The following is a 19,659-nucleotide window of genomic DNA, read 5'->3' as shown; positions in this document are numbered from 1 at the left end:
ATATTGCATGTCCCTGCTTGGGCATTCGTAGACTCAAATATGGATCAAATGACATGGCATGGACAAGCGTTCATTCTCGATCAGGTGCCTTGGCAACGCAAAGCATCCAGTTTTGTGCGCGTGGCTTGAACAGCAAAATCTCTAAAACGTTCACTGTATCTCTGCGGAAACTGGGTGAAATACGGGTTTTTAGACGAGCAACGGACCAGCTTTCGATGCAGGTACTGTTTTCATTGAGCTGTGAGGGTCTCGGAAACGGCGCTCTATCTAAACTGTTTGGAGTCCGTCGTTCACCACGTGAGGTAGCGCAGTGCAACAGGTCCGCTGCAGTGAAGATGAGCGACACACTGGCCCGTAGCGTTCTGGCTGAGCGTCTTTTGAAACTTGCCCAAAAGGTTCCACAAGGGATCCTGCAACCTGACCGAAGGCAAGCGAAGCGACTCGTTCACTTCTCTTTCGAGGAAGTCTGTCGGGTCTTCGACTCGGGGCTCGGTGATGACGAGGTTCCCGTCGTTCTGTACCGGGACCCCGCGCTATGGTGTCCGTACTGCCAGCGAGTCCAGTTTTATTTGGAAGAACGAAAGATTCCCTATCGTACTGTCCATATACCAATGCGCTGTTACGAGACGGAGGAGAACCCCAAACCGCGATGGTACCTAGACATGGTCCCAAGCGGACTCTTGCCAGCGGTGAAACTTCAGCCGTCCGGTGCCCTGCTCACCGAGTCGATGGATATTATGGAATTTTTTGAAGAGCATCCAATGTTCAGCCAATATCCAGCCGCCTACGCCCGCTCCCCAGCCGAAACACGTCGCAAAACGGAGCTTTTGAGGCTGGAGCGCCGGCTCTTCTCCGACTGGCTTCGTTATCTGACAGGGTCCACGTTCCTGTCAGATCGCCTCCGTGAGCAGTTTTTGCAAACAATGGATGCTGTGGAGTACGCGCTTCGTGAATCACCGCGGTTCCCTTTTCTCTCTGTGCTCGCTGAGGGGAACGAGCATGGACCCGGCCTCGTTGACTGTGCGATTGCTCCTTTTCTGGAGCGTATCGAGTACAGCATACCGTTTTGGAAGGGAATAGAGATCCGAGGAAATGCTCGCTGGCCGCGATTAGAGGCATGGTTTCAGGCAATCGAGGAGCGGCCCTCGTACTTGAAAGCAAACGCGTATTCAACGGTTCTGAACCTACCTCCGCAAATAGGACGATGCACCACCGCGCGCTCCGAGTCTGCAGAGGCTACTCGCGTCCAAGAGCAAGTGCTGCACGAAGCTGAACGCACACCCTGGGTCGAGTACAGCTCAGAGAGCACCTGCCCCGCGACTGTCCGTGAATCTCGACTCGAGGCAGCAGCTGCGATCATTCGTAATTTCTCTCGCATCGTCAACGATATGCGGAAGCATTGCCGAGACAACGCGCCGGATGCGGATAGCATTGAGGTAGCGCTTTGCAGTGTTGCACAGGTGCTGATTCACGGAACCGTTGAAGGCACACCTCCTGTGTCGGATCCTGTTGCAAGGGGCGCTCTCGAGCATATTCGCCAACGAGTCTGCGTTCCGCGTGATCTCAACTTGAATGCTTCCAAACAGTTTTACGGCGCTATCAACGCGCTTCTCGCCAAAAGCAGCGCAACACGCAAACATTGAAGCTGGTTGCGTAGCGAGCAGTTGGACCGTCTGCGACCTATTCGTTGGATACGTGCAATCAGTATCTGTTCGTCGTCGTCGGCTTACTGCAGCCAAGAAGCCGCGCGTATGCAACGCTCGTCAGATATCCCGTCTCGACATAGACGCTGCTGCTGCTGCTGCTGCTCGTATTCGACGACGACGAGATTCGTTCTCGGGATTTGCATTGATGCATAGTTGGTGCTTTGCTCGGATTCGTCAGAGTCCATGACCAGGTTCGCGTGCTTGTGGTGTGGAATGTTGCCCTGCTGTGCACCTCGGCCGCGCCTGCCACCGAAGATCCATCGCCTCTGACTTCTCCTTCTACGCAAGAGCTCAAGTGATACCTGCTCTAAAAGAATATCGAAGACTGCCCCGGTGACGAAAAATTTCTGCATGACGGCACTCCATCCACCATAGTGTTCATCTACAGTCTCTAAAATACTGGGGGATGGAAATCTTTCCCGAACTTGTTGAAACACTCGCTCAGAAACCGGGCGAAATCCGTAGTCAGCAAAAATCTGTTGTGCTTCGTCGCTGAAACAATATTCCACAAAAGCATCAGCGACATCCCGAACTTTCTCGCGGTCTGCGTTCCGGTCCACTACGCTGATGGGGAACTCAATGAGACAGTTGGCTTCCGCTGATGGTATGCTGTACGCGAGGGGAAGACCCCGCATCTGAGCCAAAATGGCCTCATTCTCGTACGTTATTAGCACGTCACCCAGCTCCTGGCGCAGAAAGACATCGGTGGCATCGCGTCCGTCCCGCGGGAGCACCGGAGCCCGGAGATACACCTCTCTGAGAAAGGCCAAAGCAATCCAGTCATTCTCCGTCTCGAGCATTCGATGGAGGATCGCGTTCTTTGTCGAGTCCCTCGCTTGCAGCGCATTCTGAATAAATGTCGGTTCGAAGCGCATAGTTCCGGAGCGCGCCGCGGACCACAACCCTAAAAAATTCCACCGTGCAGCTCCCGCTGATTTCGGATTCGCTGTAATGACTGCAAGATTCTTCGCCAAAATATCGTAGAAGCACTCGCATATCTTATCCGTCGACGGAGATGCGTCCAACTGAGGACGGTATCCAGCCACCGTCAGCGAGCGGGCAACAATACCGTTGTAGGGGGTTCGCATCCGCCACGCCTGGTCAATGAAGCCCCCGCGTGCGAGCTTTTCGATATCATCCACGAGCGCCAAGCAGCATACATGCGCTGGAAGACCGTCCCGAATGGCCCGTGACTGAATACCAGATCCCGCAAAACTCAGACCGAAGTCGACATCTTCTCCGGTTTTCGCCAGCCAGCGCTGCTGAAACGACTCAGTTATCCTTTTGAAAACTGCCCGCGTCACCGAGAACCCTGCAAAGACGATTCGCCGACGCTTCTTTATCGCCACGATGGGCCACGGAGAAGGTAGCGAAGCCATCGTCTGAAGTGGCGCCGTGCACCACCCATCAAACGAGTCCTTGGGTGGAAAAGGAAGCTTGCGTGCGAATAATGCGTCAAGAACGTGCCCGCCTGACCTTGGTCGAGGCCGGGTGTCTCTAGGCCCTGCGAGGCCAGGGCGCCTCCGATCTAGGACGCATTTTAAGTTCCGACCCCAACCGCTAAGAATCTCGTCTAAAGTTGCGTGCACGGAAACCGTCACGTAGAGTAAGTGCGCTACAACAACCATGATGTGGAACCGCTCGCAGTGACAGGTGCGTTAGTTCGAGCGAGTGTGTCCTCCAAATACTTGCAACTGCTCGCTCGCGAGCATTGAGAAGAAGTGGCTTGTCGACGATTTGGATCTCTATACGCTGCCTATGCAGTTTCAAACCGGGGCTTCTAGTTAGGTGTGAGCCTATGGTGGCTTCGATCGACAGACAGCAAACGCCTTTCAAACGAAAAACGTTGCCACCAGCGGCCGTGTACAATAGCGGCGAGTGACCCGCCCTAGACTAGACATCTTCAGCTGACGTGCAGACGCCTCTTAGTTTTTTGGACCGGCCACCTACTACCGCTTCCAATATTGTCTCATATAATTCCACCTTGAGTGATTATCCAATTAAGTCCTGTTGTGTCTTCTTTGGAGGTCTATTCTCCAGCACCGCATATCTCCTTATATTGACGGCGGCATTAAAGTCACGATTCACGAATTCCATACGTTTCTTGCCATCACTGGTTGTACTTACTAATGCAAGCAATCCTCGAACTTTCGCCCTCCTTTCCATTTGCTCATCTGTCAGCGCTCCGTACTTTTTTATATCCTCAGGGCTCCTCTGGCACTTTTCCATCTCCACTCTCTGAAGCGTACATCACAGTTCATGATGCACATACGATGTTCGGAACTCATCTCCAGGCACCGTAACAAAACGCCGTGCGCACTCCTTGTACGTTCTTGTCGTTGGAGCTGGTGTACATCCTTTTTGGGTCTTCCAGCGCCCTGCTCCGTATGCTACTACGAGACTTTGACGCTCGTCCTCCTTCAGGGCACGCAACTCATTGAAAAAGATTGCGAATGCACGCTGCCTCCCACAATACAAATTCATACGCAAACGAGCCCGCCGGGGCTTTGTATATTCTTTCTACAGCGCATCCCAATGAGCAACACGAACTTCCATGAATTTCCGAGAAGCTGTAAAGTCCGCCCCGTGGCTCGTCACCTCCCTCAAAGCTTCCAGGTGATCCTTCATTCCTGCATTCCATGTGTCGATTTTCTTTCTCGCATTCATTATAACGGATTCTCGATAGTATCTTGCTCTCGAGAACCTCAAAAGACACATATCTTTCTGACGCAAGGTACCGTCAGTACCATCTTCCCCACGCTTGGGTGCTGCGATGGTTATGATATTCGTATTCCCAGGGTCCGCGTGAACGACAGAGTCGTTATCCTGCACTTTCTTCGTCGCGAGATCCGCCTCCTTGTCATCTTCATGCTTGCGATCGTTCGTGATCCCATTGATAATCGCCCATACTCCTTTGCGAGACAGTCCCGGGTACAGCGCAAAGACGGTGCGTATCATGAAACGCTCCGGGTTCATAGTCAAATGGTTCCTCAGGTTCGTGATGTACTTCATCGCCCCGTATGTGTAAATACTTCCGTCACCCTTGTATCGAGTACCCTCGAAGCGGAAATCTGCAAAGTTTTCGTGGAAGGCATGGACTAGCTCTTTTTTCGTCGACGATTCCCCTGTACCAAGCATCAGGTGACGAATAGAAGTCTTGTCGGAAAACGCATCCGGAACCTCGACTGTTTCCATGTGCGTCACGTCTCCGTACATCTCCGACACCAAATGCATTCGTACTGATGACGCCTTTATAATACTCATGGATTAGAACTCGACACGGTTTCTGATAGCGCCTCGCAACTTTTCCTTGTACGGATCCTTGGTATGTTTACGAAGACAGGCTTTCACCGCCATCTCGTTGTACAGACGTCTTTCTTGCTGCCTTCGACGTAGAGCCTCCCCTAATGCTTCTTTTTCACTTCGCTTTCTTCTGGACTCGGCACTATTTTTTTGTTTTTTTTCTGGCGGCCAGCCACACTGGGCCTCCAGGATCGTCGACTTGGTTTTCCATGACTTTCCTTCTTTATTTTTTGTAACGGACTTTGAACGCTTCAGTTATATACTGCGAAAAAACAGTTGAATACACTTGTTTGAGGTTTGAAACACAAATGAACTGAAGAACTGTACTTTGCCACGTCTTTAACGCAAGTACAACTTGCACATTAGAGCAGCACGCTATTGATCAGGATCGCGTTTCCCTTCAACGGCAGCATACGCGTCGTGACTCGAAACTGACAGATCTCCCTGGTGCGCAAATCGACTGCGCTATGTTGAACAAAGAAAAGAGACTCACGACTAGCGAGCAACGATACGGCAATTTCTTTCCCCTTCTACGATAAACTTTGAAAAGGCGGAAAAGGTTTCCATATTCTGAAGAATCCTCCCTCTAGGCGAAAAGTCCCGCGAGCCGGACGAGTCTCCCGGACTCGTGCTTCGTGCTCCCCCCAGTAGCGGGCGCTGTGGCGAGACCTGAGCAGCTCGTCCGCAACGCGGTTCATTCTGGGACTAGATGCGGGATGCTGTGTTTGGTCGTCGCCCAGATCGCAGTAGACTCCTAGTATATCGGTTCGTGCTTTCGCAGCCAAAAGTTCTGTCTGTTTAGCCTACAGGCTCCCAGAATTATTCTGGACTCCAACGCTGTATCAGGTAAAGCGTTCCTCGATCCGTCGCCCTCAGTGGTATGGCAACGCTGTTCTATCTCCATGATGCATCCGTCCCAGTGGTATAGGCGCTAAGGCGGGTGCCCAAAGCAGGCACTCGGTCGCACTACAGAACGCACAAAACGATCTGTACATCCGAAAGGAAGTATAAGGAACGGAGCATGGAGGTAGAGTGCATCATGATGGACACTTTTTCGATCAGCTATACCCATCCATCTCGCTATCTGGAATCCAAGTACAATGTAAACGTTTTGTCATTGGAGAAAAATCAGCGGCAACAGCAAATGCAGCGGATTTTGTTCCATGTGAAAACTTCTCACACAGGCGAGCGTGCCGCGACTCTGTGCGCTTGATGCCTGCGCGCGGTGGAACTTTCGTCATTCCACGCCTTACGTCCAAGTTTCATAACCCATACTTCTTCTCGGATGTAATGGTGTTTCAGACGTGCTATCGGGCGCCGAGTGCCTGCCCGTGAACATCCGCCTCAATAGCGCTTGTAGCGCCGGTGCTGTCGTAGCACAGAAACAGAACGGCGTTGCCGTACCGCAGACGGCGTCTGCTCGAGGCATGCTTCACCTGACGTAGAACTGGGTCTCGTTGTCAGTTTGTGCTCGGACAGCCTGCGGATGCAAAACTTGCTTTCGCTTCACAACACATTGGAGAAACTTGGCTGTTACGATGAATCCTGGGAGCCGCCTCTCTCCTGCGTGATCGTACATGGAAAGCGTTGCCGTCGGTTGGCGACTCGGGTCTGTGCTTGGCACCCACCAGTGATTAGGTACGCGTAACACTGGTCCCGTGTGCGCATCTGGTTCGCTGGACCTTCCACCTAGGGGGTAGAGTATGAGTTCGCTGACAACTGGTGAGTGCTGGAGCTCAGTTACGGGACCATCAGTTGCTAGCACTACACTCAAAGTAAGTGGCTGGCCTTCATTTACCACAGTGATTCCCAGATGTTGATGTCTCTCAAAGAGATAGCTGCGTTCTTTTTTTCCAGCACAGGCACAGAAAGGTTAAGTGTGCTGGCGTCTCTGGCATCCCGATTCCGCTGCACCGAACGCCGCGATCCTTCGAAGCCCTGCATCGCGAGCACGCTGCCGCCCATCGTCGATGATCACGAAACGATTTTTCCGTTCGTGTTGCATGAACGTTTGCGTTCTTACTTGATTGCAACTCGCAGTTTCATTGTTGTGTATAACGCTGGATAATGTTCGTGCTTACAACAAATAGCCTTACGTTTAGAACGGTGCCTCGGTGTTATCCTGGTACGGTCGAACGTCAGCATACAACGCTGGGCAGGAAGCGTGTGGCACTGCGCATGACGTATGCGCTGCCGAGTACAGTTGATAACGCGCGTGGAGGGAGCGGAAGCGGTGGCGACGGTGGCGGCTCCTCGGGCTCCGATGACGACTACATACCAGATATGGGGAAGCGCACGCTGCTGAACCTCATTCTCTTGGGTTCAGTTGGACTCCCAGCAAGCATCATGCTGAGCACATACGCAAGCTACTTCATGCCGCCGTCGAAGAACAAGAGTTCAGGCGGCGCGATTGCCAAGGACGCCCTCGGGACGCCTATCAAGAAGGAGGAGTATCTGAAGACGCATCCCCCCGGCTCTCGTGATCTTGTGCAAGGCCTGAACGGGGAGCCCACGTATCTTGTTGTGAACGACGCCGGCGAGCTCGAAACCTACGCACTGAATGCTGTTTGCACGCACCTCGGCTGCGTGGTGCCTTGGAACGCAGCACAGAACAAGTTCATTTGCCCTTGCCATGGTTCGCAGTACGATCGTACAGGGAAGGTGGTGCGCGGTCCAGCTCCGCTTCCGCTCGCTCTGGCACATACCAAAGTGGATGATGACGGGTTCGTACAGATCAAACCCTGGAAGGAGACCGACTTTCGAACTGGTGAGAAGCCCTGGTGGAAGTGATGTTGTGTAAAATACCTAGTGTGTTGGAGAGCGCGGTCGCACAGACCTCGAGTGGTAAACGACATGCTTTTAGCTTGACTTGGTCGTAGTGCAATGCGCGATCATACGGCCTGTGAGCCAGCGGAGACGGCCTCGCAACGAGATGTTTTTGGGGTTCCCGTTTCTGCTGCGCACGTTCGACGTGTCTGTTCATGACCAGACTGTGATGGATGGAACCGAGGAGCAGCGTTAAAGACGCGTCCTTCCCGAATACATGTTGAAACGCGGTGCGAAACAGTCTCAGGAAGGGCACGCACGAAGCGGAAACCCGGCAGTGTCTCCAGGTCACGCTCCACGGCATTGAACGTAGCGCCTTGGATGCACCGGTGGATATCGGATTCGAGTACTACACGAGACGCAAAACGACGGAATGGAGAGGCGTCCTTGTTTCCATGACCAACTCTTGGCCAGGTACACCTACATGGCGCGCTTCCATAAACAGACAGCCCCACGACAGGTTCATCTCAATCGCTGCCTGGAGAATATCATCAGACCAGTTGCTGGCCCGATGCAGACGAAGCGTGAACGGACGCATATCGGTGTCATGCACTGGCTGCACATAGACAAGTCCGTTGTCGACGGCAGCGCTGCAGGCATATTTGCACATGTGCACTTTATCGGGGGCGCGTCTATGCTAGCTTGCTTGCTTGCTACTGGATGCTCGTTACCGCTTGTGGTGCCTTGCGCTCCAGAAGAGGTCTTGGAATAACAAAGGTCCTGACACCGCAGAACGCGCTGTCTGTAGCGAACGCAGCACGTCGCCTGCACCAGGCTGCCCCAGACTCGAGTGCCGACCAGCGAGCTGGCGGCCGCGGGTAGCCTCGACGACAACAGCTCTGATCTGCGAAGACTCCCCCAAAGCGAACAAAGTCCAAATGTGCTTTCAACGTGGAAATCATCCCAGTCGGCCGCACAGGTTGCGGACGATTACCACCCAGAGCGAGGTTTAGCTGGTGTCCGGCGTTTGGCCCGTCACCGCCGGGTTCGGAAGTCGCTCTTCACGTCGTGCCTTGCGTATTTCGGCCAGCCAAAGGTCACGACAGCGTCGATAGCACTCTTTCTTTTCGCGGCAGGTATCGTGTGCCCCAGGCTGGCGCTTGGCTTCCCCGACGCAGCGCAGCGCCTCCTCCCTGAGCCTAGCACAGGGGTCCGCCGGCGCTGCCGGACTCACCACGCTCGTCGAAGACGATCGCGCAGCGCTCATGGCAAAAACGCAACTCGTGAACGTCCCCCGGCTGCTGGGTTTTCCTCTCGCAACAAGCTCGACTCGAAAGGCAGCGAGATGTCTACCGAAACATCCCAAGCGTTTTACGGATCAGTGCGCCCTCAGCAGCGCCGTGCGGAAAAGCGCTCTGAACGATTGGATGGGATCCAGATGCCTATGCTGCAGGGTATTTCCTGTGAATGCAGAATACTCGTTTCCGGTTTCTATGTTGCCGTCGCATGCACAGGTGTAAGCGGACAGTGAATTGACCTCTTGCGCTGCACTCGTGAAATGTCGAGCACGAATTCATCCATGTCAAACTGAGATGGTATTTGCCGCAAGCTTCCCATGAAGAGGCATTTGCTGGTCGCATTCGGACTTTGGAAGCGATGCTGAAGACAAGTTCATCACCGCGAACTCGCGTTGGAGCGGGATGCTTTCGCATTTCGCGACTGCAAAGCAACGTTCAGTGAGTGCTGGTGAGTGCCAGCACGCACATGCCAGCACCATGCCCTGAACAGACCCAGAAAACGAATCGACGCGAATGTTTAGCTGCTTTTTCACCAGATGTGTCATATTGGCATCTATCGGATGCGTGAACGCTACCATCAAAGAGGCCCGAGGTTTCCGTTCTTGTAGTCTTTGTACTAAATTCTGTTTCACTTCCGCTGCGATGTCTAGGAGATCGAAATCGCAATGCAATGCATAGTGTAGATCGTAGATGATTTGCATGTAGCATTTACATTCATTTCTGAACAGTCCAAGGAGGACTGCATTCCTCGTTTAGGACAGTCATACCGACGTACTCAGATGGTTGGCGAAAACTATAAGAAAAATGTAGATGCACTCCGTGCCAGAGATCGATATTCATAGAGGTCGCTTGCAGTCGATCTTAGAAAACGATCCGTTGATCACCATTTTCGGAAAGCAACAGCGACGATAATAGCCGCCACAGGCGTCTCTGTTTCTCACCAAGTCGCGCCTATGATCCTGAAAACACTGGGATACAATCTCAAAAAGAGTCATCGTTCAAGCAATGGCATCTTCCTTCCAATCGCAACGACAGCGTTCCTGGAACATTACGATCGGTATGAAACACAGGGACGTCCATTTATGTTTTCGGTCGATGAGACGTCCTTCGGACGAAACCGTCACAACTTATCCGGGTATTTGCAGAGCAGTTAACCTGTTAAATGTACGATCGAACTCGAATAGAAGGCTCAGAAAACACCATTCCACATTGTGGAATAATTGAAGACTTTTGCTCTGCAGGTCTGGAGACGCTATTCTATCGGACAACGTTGCATTTCATCGTTCCCCTTGCGCCCGAGCTTTTGCGAATTCTATAGGGATACAGTTGCTTTCCATTGCTCCGTTAGCTCCGTGGTTCAACCCCATCCTATGAGTATTTTCTATCTTGGTACGCAGTGATCGCTCCATTGGGCGAATCGCTAATGCGTTCAGCACACGGTGACACACGGGGAATACATGTCATAGTCCCTCAGCAAGTCCGTCTCTCTCCGGGGAAGTAATCATCTAAAGGCGTCAGGAAGTGCGTTCATGTTCAAACTTATGGAAAGAGCAGGAATGTACGCTTCAGAAGGCCGTAACGGAGAGAAGCCAACGGAGCGCTTCGGCATTGGACACGCACGGAGAGTTGGCAGAGCAGCAAATGGTACTGAAAGCGCGAGCTCGGGGAATACGCACATTGATAAGATCAACTAGAGGCATCAAAACGTATGGAGTTTATGAACCGAGACTTCAACGCCGCCATCAGTATCAGACGATATGCGGTGCTGGAGACGGGACCCGAGGAGCTGGGGGTCCAAATTTTGTTGGACATCCCCTCACGCTCGAAGCGTACAGTGAGAAGCTGAAACCGATAGCAGACAGCGGGTCAAAAAAGCCTGGGAGGCATCTATCCGTGGGTGCTCATTGATCCTGCATGGTCGCGGGACATTTTCTATTTCACTGATATTTTGTACTGAACTGTTTGGATCGAATGAAATGCATCGCCTTGTCGAAGTCTAGCGTTCGTCTGAAACTCTGATTCTTTTCCCACTGCCATCAGCATTAGCATTTGTGCATCCTTTCTACCACTGCTTCCTTTTCGACTCTGTTATCTTCAGTTTCTAATGCGCTGGTTTCTGCTGTGCCTCCAGCTACGATTTTAGCAGTCGAGATACATTGATGGCAGCCTCAAAATCCGGAATTCACTGCGTCCCGGTGTTGGCGGTCCGTTTCATAAATATACGATCGTTGCCAGCTGGGATCCTCTGGTTATTTTCATCTGCTTTGTGTACATCTTCGGTGTGTCCTTCGCACCGGTCACGCTGGGCTGGGGTGCGGTTTCCCATGCGTCCACCGCACCTTCTCTTCATCGAAGCGCAGCGCTGCGGCACGTGAATGCTTTCTTCATCAGTTGGTGCGTTCGCTTGATAGGCACAGAAAGCTTCATTGGATGTTTCCTCCGCTCTCGCGTCCAGCACCGTACTCTAAGATTCCTGATTTCTTCTGGGCGATTGGCTCGGGGAGGACTATGTCCGTTGCACGTGGAAGCGCTCGCTCTTCTTTTCCATTAAGGATTCGTGGAATTCGATCTTGTTCTCCCTAAAAATGGTATCAGAATGAAAACAAAGACTGGAGACCGTGCCGGGAACTTTTTAATTAGCCTAAGCTTCTTCGTGCAAAGCCGAGGTGTACCTTGGATAGAAACGGTTCTCTGTGATGACTGAAGTCCAAATCCAAGACCAATTGTCCATCCAGATAGAAAAACGGGAGTTTCTGGAATCATATTGCTTGACATGTAGCATCGTGCTCACTCATGCCGGCTCGTCGATGGCCATCAAGAGGGAGGGATATGTCTTTCGAGCGAAATCGAGAATTTGATGTCAAAACTTGAATGAACTTTCCGTATGAGCTTCCAGAAAAGTTCTCAGCGGACGACGTTGAGTCGCTCTTATCATCAAGTCAGGCGCTAGAATCGCAACGTACAGGAGTTAGCTCGGAACGAAAATTTCGAACCTTGAAGTATGCTTGATTGAAGCTGGCGACACGTAAGCAAAGGAGAACAGTCGAGGCATGTACGTATTCATTTGATAATGACGTTGCTTAGTGCACGAACCATTGTTCGGGGGCGTTTCGAATCATCTTGATTACACTGATGTCACGAATTCCAGTAGAAGAGCATCGAAGTAAACATTCCGAGAAGTCAGCATAGAGTTCTAAAAGTATATGCATTCGTAAGCTCTTCGAACCGCGCATCAAATGTCGGGGCTGTACATGAAACAGTTCGGAAATCGAAAGCGATGAACAGAGCGCCCAGTTCAGTGGTCTGTTTTAATCTGACACGCCCTTAGATTCTTTCGCCATGACAAGTCTCGTTGCTATGTTCGGTGAGCAGTGAATTCCAGTACTCTTGAACAAGCACGCAGTTTCTGTTTTTGTTTTTTCTTCCGACTATTCTTCGAAAAGGGTGTATCGTTTGGGCGGAGAAACATCGCGGGGAGACGTCATGGAATCACCGCTACCTATCGAAAAACGGGTTTACTTATCCAAGTCAGCCAATTAATGTTCAGCAAGTAGTTGAAGCAGTCTTTGCTGTGTCCCTAGTCTGAACGTCGCGCACTCAACATAGAACTCAGCAAATTTTCTCTGTACGACTCTCTCCAGGTCATTCCAGTCCTGTTCGTGCGTTCTCTGAGAAACATCAAAAACCCAGTTCCATGATTTGTGGTTTTCGCACTGTCAATACGAGCGGTGAAGAAGAGACATGGATGGCCGAGGAAAAAAAGAGTGCGTCTGTGGGAGAGCGTTGCGCCTTGAACAATACACAGTGGATTCGATTCTGACGCGCGAACTCTTGTTACGTTAAGGACGGATGCTCTTCTCGTTCGATGAGACTTGGTTCGAGAGAAAGCTTAGAACTATGTATGTGTCGCCAACGAAGAGTAAAATGGTGTTCGTACAGAAGGGATAAGTGTGTTTCCCGATAATGTTTGCGCGTACGGCGATTCAATACTGCGGTCACCTACGAAATACGACATGTGCAGGATCGCGTACGACTTCATCCTGAGGAGAAACACACTTCGTGGCTTCTCCTCTCCACGCTATGCTGCCCGGCTCGTAGACAACGCCATTTTTCGTCACTCCAGAACAACCGACCTTCAGATGGTGAGGTAAACGAAGGTGAGTGGCATGCTTTGGTCTGATTCCACCAGCAACCATGCGCGCATGCACTCTCTCCACCGAAACTTGAACAAATCGAGTAAACTCCGGAAATTTCTCGGGGCTAAACAGCGTTAACCGGCTCTGTCGAGCAAAGTTTCTATGGAATCGTTCAGTTCCCAGTTTCGGCATTGCGTTGAAACACTAACGACTTCCGATGGAAAAAACTCAGTGGTCAGGAAAGGGGGCAATGGAGTCTCGCGTGGTGCGTTCAGGATTCTGGTGAGGCTCCAGCACCATACGTATGTACTGGGAACGATCTTCCCGCACAACTGGTGAGCTGTACTAGGGTTCCGCTATTGGATATTGCTGAATATGTCTGCATGACAAGAGCAATCCAGATAGGATTCCTCATGCAAACGAGCGAAACATTTGACCAAGCAACGGGGTAGGACGTGTTGCTCAGGGCAGCAGCAGGTGCTGCATTCCGATAACTCGTCGGTAGTTGAGGTTTCATCTCTGGTCAACGGCAGCGTTCATGTATGCTGCAATCTCTGCATACGCCCAGTCCCGTTGTGACGTGATACAATCCAAACGGCGCATATGCCGCTTTGGAACCCACACCCTGAGTACCAGCATTGTTCTTGTGTCCTTGTATCTCCTGATTGACTAAGGAATGCTCCACTATGAAAAACATGGCAGGGCAACCGCGTTCACGCGAAAGCACCTAATATTACCATGTGAACGGCACCGCAAGCATGGCGCTTTCCGTGCGGCAAGCTTCTCATACTCGGGGCCATTTTTTCGGTTTTTCGCTAGAAACCTCTTCATCATGACTCAACGAGACGTCTCCAGCTCGTTCCAGTCCTGGCGTTGCGGGTACGTTGGAGCCGAGGACAGAAGAATCGGCACTGCTCCCTGGTGACTCTGAGGCCAAGCGCGCGAGTCGCCGCTCGGCCTCCTTGCGTTTTGCCACTGAGTAAAAAGTCTCACCTCCAATGGGAACTTGAATCATAAAATATTCCATGCAAGCGCCCAAAACGAAACACTGTGGTTACTTCGCCGTTCAAGTTCGAAGCGAAACGGTTAGTTATCGTTCCCAGCACCACTACGCCGTTGCAACTCGATCAAAAACTTTCTCCTGGAACGACGATCGCCAACATCTTCCATATAGAAGGTTTGCTCACTTTAGCTGCCATATCTGACACCAAACTGCTTGAAAAAGATAACCTGCACGAAGTTTAGCGGTACGTGGTACAAAAATTAGTAAATGTACACTTTAAATTGAAAGCTTTCAAAATACAGCCTCCTTGCCCAGCGAAAGCATTACAAGCATCTCGGACGTAGCGCAGGCGTGTGCCGGGCAACCGCCAGAATACCGGATGCCTTGTACCGCATCAAACAGGCGGATTCTGTTTTCGGGTTTCCGCCGCTGATCTTTGCGTCACGAGATAGAGAGCCTCCTACTGAGGAGGCTCCTAAAGGCTTGCTTGCCCTCGTCAGATGCGCCGTGCTTTTAGGCGTCGAGCGCCAGAAAACCTGGGGATCGGGAACGTCGTTGCCACGACGCACCACCTGAAGGATAGCTCCCACCAAGCAGGTATTCGGAGCAGACAGCGGTGTGCTCGCTTGCTACTGATTGCGATGCTACTGGTTGTGAGGATCGGAGCCGCAGAGCTTGCCGTCATCACGGACTGCGACGAAGTCTTCAACTACTGGGAACCCTTACACTTTCTCCTATACGGAAGCGGATTGCAAACCTGGGAGTACTCGCCAGAGTATGCACTTCGCAGCTATCTATATTTGTTGCTCTTCAAGATTCCAGTTCTTTGGTGGCGTTGGATCGGCCGTGGCCTAGGCTCCGAAAAAACAGCTGCTTTCCAGATAATCCGCATCGTGAACGCCGGTTCCTGCTTCGTTGCTGAGGTCTCGCTTGCTTTCAGTATGGACCAGCTGTACCAGGCATCGAACACGGGGAATTGGTATCTTTTGCTGTCTGCGATGTCAGCTGGCATGTTCTATGCAAGTCCATCGGTCCTGCCCTCCAGCTTCACGATGATTCAGTTCATGTTTGCGTACGCATCGTGGCTTAGCGGCAAGCAACTTGTTTCCATGATGCTCGTGGCCAACGCGGTGCTCGTCGGCTGGCCGTTCGTCGGACTCCTGGGGATTCCGCTTCTGCTACCAGTGGAAAGGCGGCTGCCACCGGGTCGATTCGTTGTGTTAGCAGGAGTCTATGCTGCTAGCACTCTGGCTGTCATGACGCTCGTAGACAGCGCGTACTATGGCCGCATCGTCGTCGCACCTATGCGTCTCGTGTTGTACAATGTGTTCCCGAACAAGGACAGAGGACCTGAGGTTTTCGGCACAGAGCCCTGGTCGTACTATATCAAAAACAGTAACTTGAATTTCCCTCTGCTTTTCGCCTTCGCAGTTTGGTACGCCGCAGTGCAGTTGCTCCACGTATTGCGGCTCCTCGGAAAGCGTACTGGTTTCGCTTCCTCAGCAGACTGGCGTCTCTGCAAGGTAGAGGCCCTGGTGTTTGGCGCTTTTCTTTCCTGGTTAGCTGTTTTCTCGGCACAAGCGCACAAGGAGGAGCGATTTCTCTATCCGATCTATCCACTTGTGTGCTGGGGCGCCGCTCGATGCACAGTCGTTTGGCGCAGCTTTGAGCGTGGAACGAGACGCATCGGCAGGTTTCTGATGAGGGCTTTGCTGGTCTTGGGTGTCGTTGCCAGCTGGTCTCGAATTATAGGTCAGCAGCGTTTCTACGCAGCACCGTTTAAGGTGTTCAGGCACCTTGCGAAAATGCACTGTGCACAATCTGCATGCACGTTGTGTATGGGCGATGAGTGGCACCACTTTCCTTCATCGTTTTTTCTTCCAGGAAATACAACCTTGCGTTTTGTACGAATGAATGCTTCAAGTCTTCTTCCGAAGCCGTTCGTATCCACGAATATCGTACCAGAAGGCATGAACGATAGGAATGCGCCTGTCTACGATGATCGTTTCGTTGCAAGCATTGCGGAGGAGTGTGATTTTTTCGCGGGTTTGGTGAACGACGTCAAGGCGCCACCCGCAATGTTCAGAAACTGGACGCTGCTGGCGACTGCAACTTTTCTCGACAGGAATCAGGCGAGAGGCCTCTGCAGAGCCTTTTATATTCCAGGCTGTTCGATGCGCTTGCCGACGAGATCTTTCGTAGTGCTAACGAAGGCTCCTCGGGAAACGAGCTAGATTAGCTGCATCGTAGAGTGCTAAGTGCATCGCAGGCACCGGGCGTAGGTTCCAGATTATTGCTCGTACGCTTCGAGGATGTATCGCGTGGCGCTCTGCTGATCAACTAGACTGGTATGCACCACCAGTTGCAGTGCTCTGCGTGGCATGCGCTGGAGCCGTGAATCCCTACGGATACCGAACGGGGGCCCCGCCGGCACCGCGGGTCCGCTTCTCCGAAAGGGCAGTGCCCTTGATGATGCAGACACTGGACGCCCATGGCGCATGGCTACTCTTCCTTATTCAAAGAAGGCAAGGGGTTTACCAGAACGCTTCAATTTGATGATTGTGGAATTCCCAGGATCTGAGCTGCGTTCCAGGGGTCCGCAGAAAGCTCCTCGGTGTCTCTTGTGCCGGATGCTTCCAGTGGGCTGCAGCGGAGAGCTTCCATGGATTCCGATTTCCGCTGCTGAGGTTCTTACATACAAAATAAATATGAACTTCCATCCGCCCATGCGTCGGAACAGCTGCTCTCGTCTAGATGCAGTGCAGGGTCAGGAAAGGCTTAAAAAAGCTGCCTTTTGCGACAGTGTAGCAGCGCAAAAGCACGAAAACGAGGATGTAGTGGAAAAGGATCCTGTTCCCAAAGGCGGATCATTTCAAGCATACTAGTTTCAAGCCGTTTGATGCCGTGAACTGCTGGGTCCCAAAAATCTACGTTATTACCCCAGCTGCTGTGTACGAGGGACGCACTTCCGTTACTCTCCGTGTATACTCGCCAAGGCAGAAATCTGTGTTTGCAGAAATTCCAAACAGGTGATTTCCGATCGTCGAAACACAGCTTTTGATACATTTTCCACTTGTGCGAATTTTTCGAAGCTATTTCTACGGCATAATGGAAGATAGAATGATCGAATCCACCATAGCCGCCAGAGCAGCCCGGAGCGTGGCGAACGTGGCCTCGCGGCTGAAACGCGCGTTGCACACGTATCAGATAATCGCGAAACTGTCGGGATGAGAGGTTGTATAGGGCATTTCCGTTAATATGAAAGTCGTTCGCTGCGTACCAACCGGCACACTTTGATGTGGAGCCGCGTATCCAGAACGTGGCCTGAGGTGCACTGAGTTTGATTTGTCTCTGAATCGAGTCCAACCAAAAAGCCCGTATCGGGTGGACGTCAGGCTCCATCAGAAAGAAATACTGATAGTAGTTCCGGAATCGCGGATCATCGAAGATGCTGTAGAACTGGAAGCAGGTGCCATCTGGATGAACGTCGACGGTTGGTTCAACATTGGCTTCAATCCAGCGCACCCGTTGGAAACAGGAAGACCATGAATGATTGCGCTGAAAAACGGCTCGAGCCGACACGAGAGCTTGTTCATTGTTTGCGTAGAATACGAGGTCCGGGCGGTCAAAGTCTCCGCTTCGTTCGCACGGGAAGCGCCATGGATCATTCCATTGATCCAGAGATCGCATGAGCTTAGGTATCTGGTCCTCCGTGAACGGGCGCACGATTGCGAGCGTCTGTAGAGACGGTTCTGGTTCCCATTCTTGCGCGTTTGTGCTTGTAAGTGTAACCTGCATTCGAACCTCTGCTAGGCATGAGGTGCCTGCTGCTCCATTTGCGCTCAGAAAAAGGCTCAGATTGCGCTTCTCAACATTACAGGAACCCGCAAGGGTTGTACTCGATGTGATGAGTTCCAGTTGGCAGGTGGATCCAGCTTCCGCGCACTCACGAGGAGGGTTATACGCAATCCCCGCGGTTGTGCTCGTCCATACGAGCAGCCTTCGCTCATTCCTGGATCTGTCTAACCATAACAATACTGCCGGAATCGATGGCGGTTCCCCGTCCAAAGGCAAATACCAGGCGCCATTGGACAAGTTCAGAAGTAAGGGACGTGGTTCATATGCCCATCCTGGTCTACCTCGTCCTCGGGAACTAGTTCCCAGGAACGTTGCTCGTCCTGGAGCATTTGTATTGATGACCGAGCTGAAGTGCTCCACGGCATCGAAAACAAGCACAGATCGCAAGAAGTGTTTAGCCGCAACCCTTCTAGGAGGCTGTTCTGTATTTTCGTCCATATTTGATACACGCCGCTGTAGCAGAAGAGCCTCTCCTTTCGCAAGCCGTTCTTCACACTGTCTCAGTTTTTCACCCGCATAGTACGTGGAGAAAGTGCTACGCAGGAAGAGAAAACCTGACAGGACACCGGTTAGAACGACAAGCAACAGTATGTATCTGACATTTCGACGCGCAAGGCGCTTGGATACCGTTCTGGACAGCATACAAGATGGTTCAGTTCCGAGCAATCTGATCGTTGGACTCATTTCCCGTTGCGTGCTGCAGTTCTTCTGCGATTTTTGCAGCGCTGCTGAAAACACTGCCTCAGTCCTAACCGCTGCCCCTTCGATTAGCGTTACGTTTCCGCAGGCAGGAACTTGCTCGTTTCTTGGAGCACTAAAACTTCACAAACTTAACAGAACAAAGTGCTTGCAGCTAACGTGGCGACAGCGCAGCTGCGGCGGCATATGTAACGAGGTGACGTACGCACACGCAGTCAGGGATCGTGCGCGAAATCGTCGCTTTGCGTACGCGAGACGTCGACGAGATCCGGACGTGAACATGTACAATGTTTGTCAATGAGGTTCGCTGGGCATGATAGTCCAGCTGCCGGTAACAATGGCGTAGCTGGGATAAACTGGTTCCTGTGAACGATCCTAGACTCCGAGAGAAGGCATGGCTTTGCAGGGAATGCGCTTAGTGCGGCCTGAGCAGCTTGTCTGGAACGCAGTTTATTCTGGGACTAGGAGCTGATATGCTGCGTCTAAGCGTCGTCTGGGTCGCAGTGGATTCCTTGCGTATCGCTCCGTGCTGTCGCAGGCAGTAGGTCTGTCTGCGCAGTCTGCAGGCTCCCAGAATGAAAGCGAATCCCGATCCACTGTCGAAAGAACAGAAACTAACCACTAAATAGCAACTCAATAACAGGTTCTTTCGACCTTCATGGAAAGCGTTGAAGGGGGAAAGGTTTCCGTATCTTCGAAACTTTACCTTCTGTGTGGAAGGTCCCGCGAACCGGACGGGTCTGCCGGGCTAGTGCTTCATACTCCCTCGAGTGGCAGGTGCTGTGGCGAGACCTGCACAGCTTGTCGGCAACACTCTTTATTCTTAGACAAGTACTAGGATACTGCGTCTGGGCGTCGCCAATATTGCAATTATCTCCTAGCATATCGGT

The 19,659-nt window shown here is 51.9% G+C and overlaps 5 protein-coding genes and 2 non-coding genes across 7 annotated transcripts, besides 1 other annotated feature; 3 read left to right on the top strand and 4 right to left on the bottom strand.

Moving 5' to 3' along the window:
- Nucleotides 1-215: 215 nt before the first annotated feature.
- Nucleotides 216-1,643, top strand: CYME_CMQ168C (similar to glutathione-S-transferase; the record flags this gene model as incomplete). The annotated part of the gene is made up of 1 exon (XM_005538047.1): nucleotides 216-1,643. One exon carries the CDS (start codon nucleotides 216-218, stop codon nucleotides 1,641-1,643), a length of 1,428 nt encoding a protein of 475 aa, XP_005538104.1.
- An 83-nt stretch (nucleotides 1,644-1,726) lies between these two features.
- CYME_CMQ167C (sulfate binding protein of chloroplast sulfate ABC transporter) lies at nucleotides 1,727-3,334 on the bottom strand (the record flags this gene model as incomplete). The annotated part of the gene is made up of 1 exon (XM_005538046.1): nucleotides 1,727-3,334. The coding sequence occupies one exon, from the start codon at nucleotides 3,332-3,334 to the stop codon at nucleotides 1,727-1,729; it is 1,608 nt and encodes a 535-aa protein (XP_005538103.1).
- Nucleotides 3,335-3,524: 190 nt separating this feature from the next.
- Nucleotides 3,525-6,875: a sequence feature (repetitive element).
- Nucleotides 6,876-7,076: 201 nt separating this feature from the next.
- Nucleotides 7,077-7,799, top strand: CYME_CMQ165C (cytochrome b6/f complex iron-sulfur subunit precursor; the record flags this gene model as incomplete). Its single annotated transcript, XM_005538045.1, has 1 exon — nucleotides 7,077-7,799. One exon carries the CDS (start codon nucleotides 7,077-7,079, stop codon nucleotides 7,797-7,799), a length of 723 nt encoding a protein of 240 aa, XP_005538102.1.
- A 62-nt stretch (nucleotides 7,800-7,861) lies between these two features.
- On the bottom strand, nucleotides 7,862-9,167 carry CYME_CMQ164T. The gene has a single exon (XR_002461556.1). It is a non-coding gene; the product is annotated as a hypothetical transcript (transcript).
- A 3,440-nt stretch (nucleotides 9,168-12,607) lies between these two features.
- On the bottom strand, nucleotides 12,608-14,510 carry CYME_CMQ163T. Its single transcript, XR_002461555.1, has one exon. It is a non-coding gene; the product is annotated as a hypothetical transcript (transcript).
- A 202-nt stretch (nucleotides 14,511-14,712) lies between these two features.
- CYME_CMQ162C (hypothetical protein, conserved) lies at nucleotides 14,713-16,446 on the top strand (the record flags this gene model as incomplete). The annotated part of the gene is made up of 1 exon (XM_005538044.1): nucleotides 14,713-16,446. One exon carries the CDS (start codon nucleotides 14,713-14,715, stop codon nucleotides 16,444-16,446), a length of 1,734 nt encoding a protein of 577 aa, XP_005538101.1.
- Nucleotides 16,447-16,990: 544 nt separating this feature from the next.
- On the bottom strand, nucleotides 16,991-18,754 carry CYME_CMQ161C (hypothetical protein; the record flags this gene model as incomplete). Its single annotated transcript, XM_005538043.1, has 1 exon — nucleotides 16,991-18,754. One exon carries the CDS (start codon nucleotides 18,752-18,754, stop codon nucleotides 16,991-16,993), a length of 1,764 nt encoding a protein of 587 aa, XP_005538100.1.
- Between the last annotated feature and the right edge of the window lie 905 nt (nucleotides 18,755-19,659).

The sequence above is a fragment of the Cyanidioschyzon merolae genome, chromosome 17 (genome assembly GCF_000091205.1).
Source record: "Cyanidioschyzon merolae strain 10D DNA, chromosome 17, complete genome".
NCBI classification, from domain to species: Eukaryota; Rhodophyta; class Bangiophyceae; order Cyanidiales; family Cyanidiaceae; genus Cyanidioschyzon; species Cyanidioschyzon merolae.
The sequence above is the reverse complement of the archived record's forward strand: the minus strand, read 5'-3'. Positions and strand labels throughout refer to the sequence as shown.